Source organism: Aplidium turbinatum, chromosome 1 (assembly GCF_918807975.1).
Source record: "Aplidium turbinatum chromosome 1, kaAplTurb1.1, whole genome shotgun sequence".
In the NCBI taxonomy this organism is placed as follows: Eukaryota; Metazoa; Chordata; class Ascidiacea; order Aplousobranchia; family Polyclinidae; genus Aplidium; species Aplidium turbinatum.
The window spans coordinates 9,262,138-9,275,010 of NC_137472.1; the positions used below are offsets into that span (position 1 = coordinate 9,262,138).

Here is a 12,873-nt window from a genome sequence, read left to right on the forward strand (position 1 = left end):
GGACTTGAATGGTTTCATGATTGATGGTAGGCTATATCTTGTTCGCATTAAAGATAAGTTACGGTACTCTTAGACGTATTTTGATTTTTCAAATGTTTAGTCAATAGTTTTATTGACTTGCAATCATTTTTTGATTAATTTCTGTAAGTAAATTTACTAATATCATTGGAAAATAACTTGATCATAAAATGACTAAAACTCAATTTTGTTCAATATCGAAATTCGAACTAGTTTTGAACTGACAAGATTTGGAATTTTACTAGCCTATCCTACTGTAGCAATTATGCATGATAAAATATGTAGTTACTTTTTCTTGAAAAGTAATATAACCAAGTTGGAAATCCATACTTCTGAATCCCTGATACTTACAAAGACAATCCTTGATCGTATGGCTTGTTGACTGCACATCAACACACTCACAGGCAGCACTGTCTTTTCATCCTTAATGCAATATGTCTGTACCGATGAGACCAACATAATAACAATTTAATAATCAAACAATAAATACTATTAATACTACAAAAAGTGCTCAATGCCAAGCTAAAAGCCAAGCAGAGCGAATTAAGTCAAATTAAGAGTTTACTCTCTAAATCCTTGACAGCCAGTTTCACCCTAAAAGGAGGATCATCAGAAGGTCCTTATTCAAATAGAATTATATTTGAATTCATTTGATTCTGTTTGAATAAGGACCTTCTGGTGATCCTCCTTTTAGGGTGAAACAGGCTGTCAAGGGTTTTTAGAGAGTAGGCTAATAACTATATTTGATTTAATTTAATATCCATGTTTTATTTTGAGCCCACATCAGTGAACAGGCGGTTGTGACTTGATGAGAAAAGTTTAGAAAAGCCATAATCCGACTGACTCTCATATGTAGATCGGATGCAGACACAATGAATTCGTACTATCTGACTATGCTTCACACCACCCCGCATGAAATCACTGCTTGCTAGAGCATCCACCAAAATTGCCAGGAAGTCCCATGCAACAGGTATAATTGCTTTTTGGATCATAAATATTGCGTTGATGGTAGGCCTATATTGAATGTGACTGAAACACGACCTGGACTTGGCTTTTACCACTTGGAGAGAGGACAGTACGCTTGCACTGCAGTGTTGCTGTTTCAGAGAGGTGTTGTTTGTCACATAAACAAAGTATGGCCACCTAAAGATACGACCTGATTTGTCACATTTTGCAGGAATTTCCGGGTTTTCCTAACTTTGGGCGAACGTTTAAATAAATTTTTCTAAAAATTAGATTTTTACGCTTTCTTTACTGCTTTCCCCAGATGACACAAAAGGTTTTAACATCCTCACATGTTGAAAAACAAAGAAAAACTCGATTTCGAAGATTTTAGTCAGACTGTTAATTTTCAATAACAGTCTGATTTAGCGTTTTTCAACTTACTTTTTCTCATTTGCTACTGCTTCCCCAAGGCAACAAAAAAGTTTTATGTCATTAGGAAACCGCAAAAAGTAAAAACATCTCAAGAAATATCAGTCAAGTACTAGCAGTAGCTGTAATCAAAATCTGCAGAATGTGACAAATCAGGCCGCATCTTCAGGTGGCCATGGTGTAAAAAATAAGCATGTCTGCACTAAGTTACTATACAGTACTAAACAAATTTGTATACCAAAGCTAAAGCAGTAAGTTGTTCTTGATACAAATAAGAGGCTTGCATGTTATCTGATGCTAGCAAGACAAGCACTGTGCGACCTGAAGCTTTTCAGCAAAGAAGTCACGGCTTGACGTCTTTAAGGCATGGGTGATGTCTAATCCAAAAAATGTGGACATTAATTCAAAAGCAAGGTTGAGCTATTGGTTCCATTGAATTTATTTTTAATTCAGTTGATTTGTTTTTGCTGCCAAGAAAAAATTGTACAAAATGACCAAACGGTTAACAAAGTCAGTTGCCACCCATATCATATAGGTTGCAGGTGACACTTACGGTCCTTGCTTTGCTCAATTTTACAATGCTAATGATGCAACAACGTGTAGCCTAAGACAGATTGTGCATGGGGTAGCTAAGTTATATGGATACGGTACACATATTTATTTGATTAAATAATCTGGAAGTCATAGCTTAAATGAAAATAAAGGAGAAGATCTGAGCAATCACATTGGAGGGTCCAGCAGTAATCTTCCATCATGCGTTAGTCCATGGGTTTCCAATCGAGGGAATTTCCCACTAGGGGGAAGTTTTGCAAGTTGTAGGAAAAATTTGGTTTTAGGATTGTAAATCTTTTTAAGCCTGGTAAGTTGGCCTAAGCGAGAAATTTACAGCGTGTACAAATCATTTTTGAATTAACATGATTTCACACACTAACTTAAGAATCTTTTTTGTTTCAAAAAATTCCTTTTTGTTCCCATTTCGAAACAATTACGAAAGCTGTTGACATCTTTGAAAAAGCTTATTCTTTTTTGAATGCGAAGAATTTTTGTGGATAAACCTATGTGGGTGTTGCACAGACGGAGGCTCAAATATTTTAGGAACCAAATCTGGATTTCAAGCTCATGTTAAGAGCGAAAGTCCAAATCTAAAAAGTATTTGCTGTATCGTCATGCGCTGGCTTCTAAAGTGTTTCCTGCTCCATTTAGAAGCTTTCACCAGCAAGCTTGATAATTCGAAGAGAAAACTTAGAATGAACAATGTTGCAATGTTTGAAGAATTATCATCTGTGTGGAGTAACTTGAGTTTACTATGAACTTACGAATCTACAGGCCACCAAATCGTCTGCTTTAAGTTTTCAAGTGCACAAATTAATGGAATTGTTGCAGAGGTATAAGCTATCATCATCTTCGTTGAAAACTTTGCAAGTCATTTCATTAAGCCTAGTTAAACATGAATGGGTGGTAAACTGATCATTTGTTCTTCAACCAACAGATTTCTAACAATGTTTGCTTGATCCACTTTCATAGTTTTCTGATGCATTGTTCGAGCAATGTCCTTACCTCCTTCTGCTGCCCTACAAACACATAAGGCAGAAGTATTTTGTGCGTACCCACCATATTGTCAAACCAAAAATGTCAAAATCTTCAGGTGAACACTGAACATAACTACAGGTTATTCAGATTTTAAGGCTTTACTTTTCCACAATCTTAGTATCTATGCCCAGATATTGTATATTAAGGAGCTCAAGTTTTTACTCCGCAGTATGGCAGATAAGCTACACCAGCTTGACAAATTTTGTGATGCGTTTTCCGTTTTTGTGTTGTATATTTACCACAAATGTGATAAAAACGAATCGGAATTGTTGCATCATTGGTGCTTCGATGACAAAACCTGGGATATCCAGAGAAGGGGATGCGAAGGCTCACAGCGATTGCCTTATTCTTATGACACTACCAGGGCGGTAGTTTGTAGTGCGTGAAACATGCGTTTTTTCACAATTGCAGAAAGTTTTATTGTGCAGCTGTTACCGTCAGCTACAGAAGACAGTTAGTAAATGTTACATAGAGCATATTTAACGAATACTTGTTTGGAAAGACAGTTGAAAAATTACCAGTAAGCCGTTTTTGTTAACAAAGCCTTTACAGTAGGCACTTGTAAAGCAAGTATACGGATAGATGGTAAACTAAGATTATTTACGATAAACAAAAGCCCTTCTATTATCAGACGTATTAAAAGCCTTCGTATCCCCTACTTTAGATATCCTTGGACAAAACTTATGTGAAAACTAGATAAAACTAGATCAGTTAAAATTAATTAAATTGAATATAAACAATAATCAAAAGCTGGAAACTAACTCGGATTAATCAAATTGCAGCTTTAACCAAAACACAAGTGTTAGATTAAAAAAGTCAAACTAGTCAAACGAAAAAAACAACAACAATATTCTTTATCACAGAATGAGCAAAACATTTGATTGGTGAGACGTTTTCAATCATAGTCTACGACGTGAAGTGGATCTGAAAAAAAAATGCATTTCTTCATTGCTTGGAGTATCAATAAAATTCTGGAACATTGTGCATTACAATATTGCCAAATTCTAATATTAGTTACAAAGTTACAATATTTATGTTAATATGTACACAAATATCATTAGATACAATTACATTAATATGTATCGTATTGGTACATCTGTACTGTAGGCTACTTTGTAAATCAACCAAAATTAAATGATATGAGATGTTCTACTGGTGCAAATTAAGCTAAACTATCACAAGATGTATACAGTGACAATCTGCTTTTATTCCGACGTTTCGTCAATCAGACACGACTGACTTCTTCAGGGGGCTAGACCAGGTAGTGACTACCTGTCTAGCATGGCAAAACACAGGACATATTGCTGAAAACAACTAAACATGCAAAATGAAAATTCAACTTCTGGACAAAAACTTATCGCGCGCAAAGTTTGAAATAAGTTAGAAAAAAGGGGGACTTAATTGCGATCAACAAGAAACTAAAATAACAACAAGATAGGAGAGTGAACGGCATGAGTCATGAATCGAGTTTTGTACGCACTACTGCACAGTTTTACAATCAGCATGAAACCAATTTAAAAAAACGTCAAATCAGCACTTACAATAGTTTTTTGTAGATAGCGGGAAAAGAGATGCCATCATTGCGATTCATTACATGAGGCTTTTGATTGATGAACCAACTTTCAGAAAACATTCGCTTTTTATAATCACTTTCAACTTTTAGAATTTTAGAATTGCTCCAAGTTATTTTATGATCTGAAGTTATGGCATGCATGCAAGGAGCGGAATGTTCAGGGCGTTGATATTTGAAAGCTCTTTTGTGTTCATTAATGCGAGATTTGAGATCTCGTTTTGTTTGGCCAACATAAATTAAATTGCAATCATCACAAGAAACTTGGTACACTAAACCTGAGATTTCGCTTTGATTCAAGGGGTCTTTTAAAGATGGCAAAAATTTACTTATTGTCAAGAAAGGTTTTAAAGCGACTTTTACACCAATTTCATTTAAGATACGCCGAATTTTTTCAGAAACTCCCTTAACATAAGGTAAAGAAACAAAAGACTTATACTGGGTAGATGGGGGTACTAAACTTTTAGGTTGTCGTTGGCAAGCATGCTTTCTTGGAAATCCATTGAGGCGCAAAGTATTGTGTAATGCTTTGTTCTGTCGTGAACGTTCATGCGGATCTGCGACATGTGTGTCAATGCGGTCATACAAAGTTTTAGCTACAGTAAGTTTTTGATGTTTGGGATGGTGTGAATTAAAATTTAAATATCTGTCAGTGTGTGTGGGTTTTTTGAAAATTGTAGTGGTCAACGTGTTTGTGGCATTGTGACGAATAACTGAGACGTCTAAAAATGATATGGAGTTGTTTTTTTCATGTTCTGTTGTGAATTGAATTGAAGAAGATATGCTATTCAAATGTTGATGAAATTGGTTGACCGCAGACTTTTTTATAATGCAAAAAGTGTCATCTACATATCTCACCCAAAGTTGCGGTGGTGTATGGAATGAAGTGATGGCAGTGCGCTCAATGTATTCCATGAAAATGTTAGCCACGACCGGGGAAATGCAAGAACCCATCGGCGTACCATAAATTTGACGATAAAGAACGTTATTATAACAAAATACAGTAGACTCAAAACACAATTTCAAAGCTTCTGTGACGTCATTGATAGAAAGTTTAGTGCGTTCGTGTAAAGACTTATCTTGCGAAAGTAGTAGAGAGATAATCTGCAAACATTCTTTGAGAGGAACGGAAGTAAATAAGCTCACAACATCAAAAGAAACAAAGCAATTATTGCAATCAACAGAGGTGTTTTTGATTAATTGTACAAACTCAGATGAATTTTTTACAGTGTATTCTTGGTTCAACAATGGCGATAAAATATCAATTAAAAATTTCGATAAATTATAAGTAGGCGAACCGATAAAGGAAACGATAGGTCGAAGAGGGGTGTGGTTTTTATGAATTTTGGGCAATCCATAGATTTTCGGAGTTACACTCTTATTACACTTAAGACGATGATAAACTGGCATGGTGATTTTTCGTTGAGTTGCAAATTGCCAAACTAGTTTGTTTACAGATTTTTCAATAGATGCAATAGGATTAGGTCTACGTCTTAAAATTTTATATGTAGTATTGTCATTTAAAAGTTCAGAGAGTTTGTTATGATACTCAGAACTGTCCATAATTACCGTTGCGTTCCCTTTATCGGCTTTCATTATTTTGATGGAGCTGTCAGATTTCAGTTCTTTTAAAGCTGTCATTTCTTCTGGAAGAAGGTTAGGTGGTGGGGGTCTTGCCGTATTCAGAATTTGAGTAATCTTTGATCTGGCCATTGCAACACCAGCTGCGTCATTTACTCCTCTGTATCCTTTTTCTGTTGCCGCTACAATATCTAATTTAGGAATTGACTTGGGCGAAATGGCAAAATTGAGACCTTTTTTCAACACTTTGATTTGAGGTTTAGTGAGTTCTTTCTGGCTTAGATTTTTCACCCATCGGTTTGTCAACGATGATGTATCATTTCTTTCTGAGAGCTGTGTTTGTCGTAAAGCAGCTAACTTTTTTTCATGAATTTTCTTTGTTTTATTGTTTGAAGAATGTTGCGTTTTAGTAGAGTAATGCAGTAAATCTTGGACATGGCCTGACTTTAGCTTGCTCTTCAAAAAGTCATAAAGTTGATTATAAAATGATTTTTTCTTCTTAATTTGAAAGTGACATTCCGTTATGCGCAATTTTAAAAATTCAAAACCGTGTTTAGACGCTAATCGAAAACCACGAGATGTGCGAATAGGGGGAGAAAACTGTAGACTTTTAGGAAGAATTCTTTCTCTCAAACAGCAATGATTAAACTTGAGATGCTGATATAATTTGCTAATCTTCAAATTTTCATTCACAAGTTTCCTCGCTTTTCTTAACACGTCCTTGCCATATTCTTTTCTGATAATGCTGAAAATTGAATGAGGCTGTTCACCAGGCATTAAATTAAATGATATGAGATGTTCTACTGGTGCAAATTAAGCTAAACTATCACAAGATGTATACAGTGACAATCTGCTTTTATTCCGACGTTTCGTCAATCAGACACGACTGACTTCTTCAGGGGGCTAGACCAGGTAGTGACTACCTGTCTAGCATGGCAAAACACAGGACATATTGCTGAAAACAACTAAACATGCAAAATGAAAATTCAACTTCTGGACAAAAACTTATCGCGCGCAAAGTTTGAAATAAGTTAGAAAAAAGGGGGACTTAATTGCGATCAACAAGAAACTAAAATAACAACAAGATAGGAGAGTGAACGGCATGAGTCATGAATCGAGTTTTGTACGCACTACTGCACAGTTTTACAATCAGCATGAAACCAATTTAAAAAAACGTCAAATCAGCACTTACAATAGTTTTTTGTAGATAGCGGGAAAAGAGATGCCATCATTGCGATTCATTACATGAGGCTTTTGATTGATGAACCAACTTTCAGAAAACATTCGCTTTTTATAATCACTTTCAACTTTTAGAATTTTAGAATTGCTCCAAGTTATTTTATGATCTGAAGTTATGGCATGCATGCAAGGAGCGGAATGTTCAGGGCGTTGATATTTGAAAGCTCTTTTGTGTTCATTAATGCGAGATTTGAGATCTCGTTTTGTTTGGCCAACATAAATTAAATTGCAATCATCACAAGAAACTTGGTACACTAAACCTGAGATTTCGCTTTGATTCAAGGGGTCTTTTAAAGATGGCAAAAATTTACTTATTGTCAAGAAAGGTTTTAAAGCGACTTTTACACCAATTTCATTTAAGATACGCCGAATTTTTTCAGAAACTCCCTTAACATAAGGTAAAGAAACAAAAGACTTATACTGGGTAGATGGGGGTACTAAACTTTTAGGTTGTCGTTGGCAAGCATGCTTTCTTAGTACCTTTAGTACCCCCATCTACCCAGTATAAGTCTTTTGTTTCTTTACCTTATGTTAAGGGAGTTTCTGAAAAAATTCGGCGTATCTTAAATGAAATTGGTGTAAAAGTCGCTTTAAAACCTTTCTTGACAATAAGTAAATTTTTGCCATCTTTAAAAGACCCCTTGAATCAAAGCGAAATCTCAGGTTTAGTGTACCAAGTTTCTTGTGATGATTGCAATTTAATTTATGTTGGCCAAACAAAACGAGATCTCAAATCTCGCATTAATGAACACAAAAGAGCTTTCAAATATCAACGCCCTGAACATTCCGCTCCTTGCATGCATGCCATAACTTCAGATCATAAAATAACTTGGAGCAATTCTAAAATTCTAAAAGTTGAAAGTGATTATAAAAAGCGAATGTTTTCTGAAAGTTGGTTCATCAATCAAAAGCCTCATGTAATGAATCGCAATGATGGCATCTCTTTTCCCGCTATCTACAAAAAACTATTGTAAGTGCTGATTTGACGTTTTTTTAAATTGGTTTCATGCTGATTGTAAAACTGTGCAGTAGTGCGTACAAAACTCGATTCATGACTCATGCCGTTCACTCTCCTATCTTGTTGTTATTTTAGTTTCTTGTTGATCGCAATTAAGTCCCCCTTTTTTCTAACTTATTTCAAACTTTGCGCGCGATAAGTTTTTGTCCAGAAGTTGAATTTTCATTTTGCATGTTTAGTTGTTTTCAGCAATATGTCCTGTGTTTTGCCATGCTAGACAGGTAGTCACTACCTGGTCTAGCCCCCTGAAGAAGTCAGTCGTGTCTGATTGACGAAACGTCGGAATAAAAGCAGATTGTCACTGTATACATCTTGTGATAGTTTAGCTTAATTTGCACCAGTAGAACATCTCATATCATTTAATTTAATGCCTGGTGAACAGCCTCATTCAATTTTCAGCATTATCAGAAAAGAATATGGCAAGGACGTGTTAAGAAAAGCGAGGAAACTTGTGAATGAAAATTTGAAGATTAGCAAATTATATCAGCATCTCAAGTTTAATCATTGCTGTTTGAGAGAAAGAATTCTTCCTAAAAGTCTACAGTTTTCTCCCCCTATTCGCACATCTCGTGGTTTTCGATTAGCGTCTAAACACGGTTTTGAATTTTTAAAATTGCGCATAACGGAATGTCACTTTCAAATTAAGAAGAAAAAATCATTTTATAATCAACTTTATGACTTTTTGAAGAGCAAGCTAAAGTCAGGCCATGTCCAAGATTTACTGCATTACTCTACTAAAACGCAACATTCTTCAAACAATAAAACAAAGAAAATTCATGAAAAAAAGTTAGCTGCTTTACGACAAACACAGCTCTCAGAAAGAAATGATACATCATCGTTGACAAACCGATGGGTGAAAAATCTAAGCCAGAAAGAACTCACTAAACCTCAAATCAAAGTGTTGAAAAAAGGTCTCAATTTTGCCATTTCGCCCAAGTCAATTCCTAAATTAGATATTGTAGCGGCAACAGAAAAAGGATACAGAGGAGTAAATGACGCAGCTGGTGTTGCAATGGCCAGATCAAAGATTACTCAAATTCTGAATACGGCAAGACCCCCACCACCTAACCTTCTTCCAGAAGAAATGACAGCTTTAAAAGAACTGAAATCTGACAGCTCCATCAAAATAATGAAAGCCGATAAAGGGAACGCAACGGTAATTATGGACAGTTCTGAGTATCATAACAAACTCTCTGAACTTTTAAATGACAATACTACATATAAAATTTTAAGACGTAGACCTAATCCTATTGCATCTATTGAAAAATCTGTAAACAAACTAGTTTGGCAATTTGCAACTCAACGAAAAATCACCATGCCAGTTTATCATCGTCTTAAGTGTAATAAGAGTGTAACTCCGAAAATCTATGGATTGCCCAAAATTCATAAAAACCACACCCCTCTTCGACCTATCGTTTCCTTTATCGGTTCGCCTACTTATAATTTATCGAAATTTTTAATTGATATTTTATCGCCATTGTTGAACCAAGAATACACTGTAAAAAATTCATCTGAGTTTGTACAATTAATCAAAAACACCTCTGTTGATTGCAATAATTGCTTTGTTTCTTTTGATGTTGTGAGCTTATTTACTTCCGTTCCTCTCAAAGAATGTTTGCAGATTATCTCTCTACTACTTTCGCAAGATAAGTCTTTACACGAACGCACTAAACTTTCTATCAATGACGTCACAGAAGCTTTGAAATTGTGTTTTGAGTCTACTGTATTTTGTTATAATAACGTTCTTTATCGTCAAATTTATGGTACGCCGATGGGTTCTTGCATTTCCCCGGTCGTGGCTAACATTTTCATGGAATACATTGAGCGCACTGCCATCACTTCATTCCATACACCACCGCAACTTTGGGTGAGATATGTAGATGACACTTTTTGCATTATAAAAAAGTCTGCGGTCAACCAATTTCATCAACATTTGAATAGCATATCTTCTTCAATTCAATTCACAACAGAACATGAAAAAAACAACTCCATATCATTTTTAGACGTCTCAGTTATTCGTCACAATGCCACAAACACGTTGACCACTACAATTTTCAAAAAACCCACACACACTGACAGATATTTAAATTTTAATTCACACCATCCCAAACATCAAAAACTTACTGTAGCTAAAACTTTGTATGACCGCATTGACACACATGTCGCAGATCCGCATGAACGTTCACGACAGAACAAAGCATTACACAATACTTTGCGCCTCAATGGATTTCCAAGAAAGCATGCTTGCCAACGACAACCTAAAAGTTTAGTACCCCCATCTACCCAGTATAAGTCTTTTGTTTCTTTACCTTATGTTAAGGGAGTTTCTGAAAAAATTCGGCGTATCTTAAATGAAATTGGTGTAAAAGTCGCTTTAAAACCTTTCTTGACAATAAGTAAATTTTTGCCATCTTTAAAAGACCCCTTGAATCAAAGCGAAATCTCAGGTTTAGTGTAGCCTACCAAGTTTCTTGTGATGATTGCAATTTAATTTATGTTGGCCAAACAAAACGAGATCTCAAATCTCGCATTAATGAACACAAAAGAGCTTTCAAATATCAACGCCCTGAACATTCCGCTCCTTGCATGCATGCCATAACTTCAGATCATAAAATAACTTGGAGCAATTCTAAAATTCTAAAAGTTGAAAGTGATTATAAAAAGCGAATGTTTTCTGAAAGTTGGTTCATCAATCAAAAGCCTCATGTAATGAATCGCAATGATGGCATCTCTTTTCCCGCTATCTACAAAAAACTATTGTAAGTGCTGATTTGACGTTTTTTTAAATTGGTTTCATGCTGATTGTAAAACTGTGCAGTAGTGCGTACAAAACTCGATTCATGACTCATGCCGTTCACTCTCCTATCTTGTTGTTATTTTAGTTTCTTGTTGATCGCAATTAAGTCCCCCTTTTTTCTAACTTATTTCAAACTTTGCGCGCGATAAGTTTTTGTCCAGAAGTTGAATTTTCATTTTGCATGTTTAGTTGTTTTCAGCAATATGTCCTGTGTTTTGCCATGCTAGACAGGTAGTCACTACCTGGTCTAGCCCCCTGAAGAAGTCAGTCGTGTCTGATTGACGAAACGTCGGAATAAAAGCAGATTGTCACTGTATACATCTTGTGATAGTTTAGCTTAATTTGCACCAGTAGAACATCTCATATCATTTAATTTAATGCCTGGTGAACAGCCTCATTCAATTTTCAGAATCAACCAAAATGTTACTTATAATATCTTCATTGATTATAGGCTACTACTATTATTGTAGTACAATTTTGGAAGATTGGGGATTTGGGAGATTGGGGATTTGGGAGATTGGGGATTTGGGAGATTAGGGATTTGAGAGATTGGGGATTTGGGAGATTGGGGATTTGGGAGATTGGGGGTTTGGGAGATTGGGGGTTTGGGAGATTGGGGGTTTGGGAGATTGGGGATTTGGGAGATTGGGGATTTGGGAGATTGGGGATTTGGGAGATTGGGGATTTGGGAGATTGGGGATTTGGGAGATTGGGGATTTGGGAGATTGGGGATTTGGGAGATTGGGGATTTGGGAGATTGGGGATTTGGGAGATTGGGGATTTGGGAGATTGGGGATTTGGGAGATTGGGGATTTGGGAGATTGGGGATTTGGGAGATTGGGGATTTGGGAGATTGGGGATTTGGGAGATTGGGGATTTGGGAGATTGGGGATTTGGGAGATTGGGGATTTGGGAGATTGGGGATTTGGGAGATTGGGGATTTGGGAGATTGGGGATTTGGGAGATTGGGGATTTGGGAGATTGGGGATTTGGGAGATTGGGGATTTGGGAGATTGGGGATTTGGGAGATTGGGGATTTGGGAGATTGGGGATTTGGGAGATTGGGGATTTGGGAGATTGGGGATTTGGGAGATTGGGGATTTGGGAGATTGGGGATTTGGGAGATTGGGGATTTGGGAGATTGGGGATTTGGGAGATTGGGGATTTGGGAGATTGGGGATTTGGGAGATTGGGGATTTGGGAGATTGGGGATTTGGGAGATTGGGGATTTGGGAGATTGGGGATTTGGGAGATTGGGGATTTGGGAGATTGGGGGTTTGGGAGATTGGGGATTTGGGAGATTGGGGATTTGGGAGATTGGGGATTTGGGAGATTGGGGATTTGGGAGATTGGGGATTTGGGAGATTGGGGCTTTGGGAGATTGGGGATTTGGGAGATTGGGGATTTGGGAGATTGGGGATTTGGGAGATTGGGGATTTGGGAGATTGGGGATTTGGGAGATTGGGGATTTGGGAGATTGGGGATTTGGGAGATTGGGGATTTGGGAGATTGGGGATTTGGGAGATTGGGGATTTGGGAGATTGAAACAACAAGTTTTTTTATCTCAATTTATAATTCCTTCAATGATTTTTAAAAGTCCTCTGCAATTCTTGTCTCCAATTTGTTGGTGGTTCCATAATTTGTTGTTCGACGATTTTTCGTGTCTTTAGACCTTGCTTTGAGCAG

At 36.6% G+C, this 12,873-nt stretch overlaps 1 protein-coding gene across 1 annotated transcript in view; it reads right to left on the bottom strand.

The window, feature by feature from the left end:
- Window positions 1-3,114: 3,114 nt before the first annotated feature.
- The window catches only part of LOC145781468 (uncharacterized), a 46,039-nt gene continuing 36,280 nt past the window's right edge, over window positions 3,115-12,873 (bottom strand). The window contains exon 10 of the mRNA XM_082593230.1: window positions 3,115-3,906. Coding sequence (XP_082449356.1) covers window positions 3,878-3,906 — 29 coding nt within the window. The 3' untranslated portion in view covers window positions 3,115-3,877. The remainder of the gene's footprint in view (window positions 3,907-12,873) is intronic.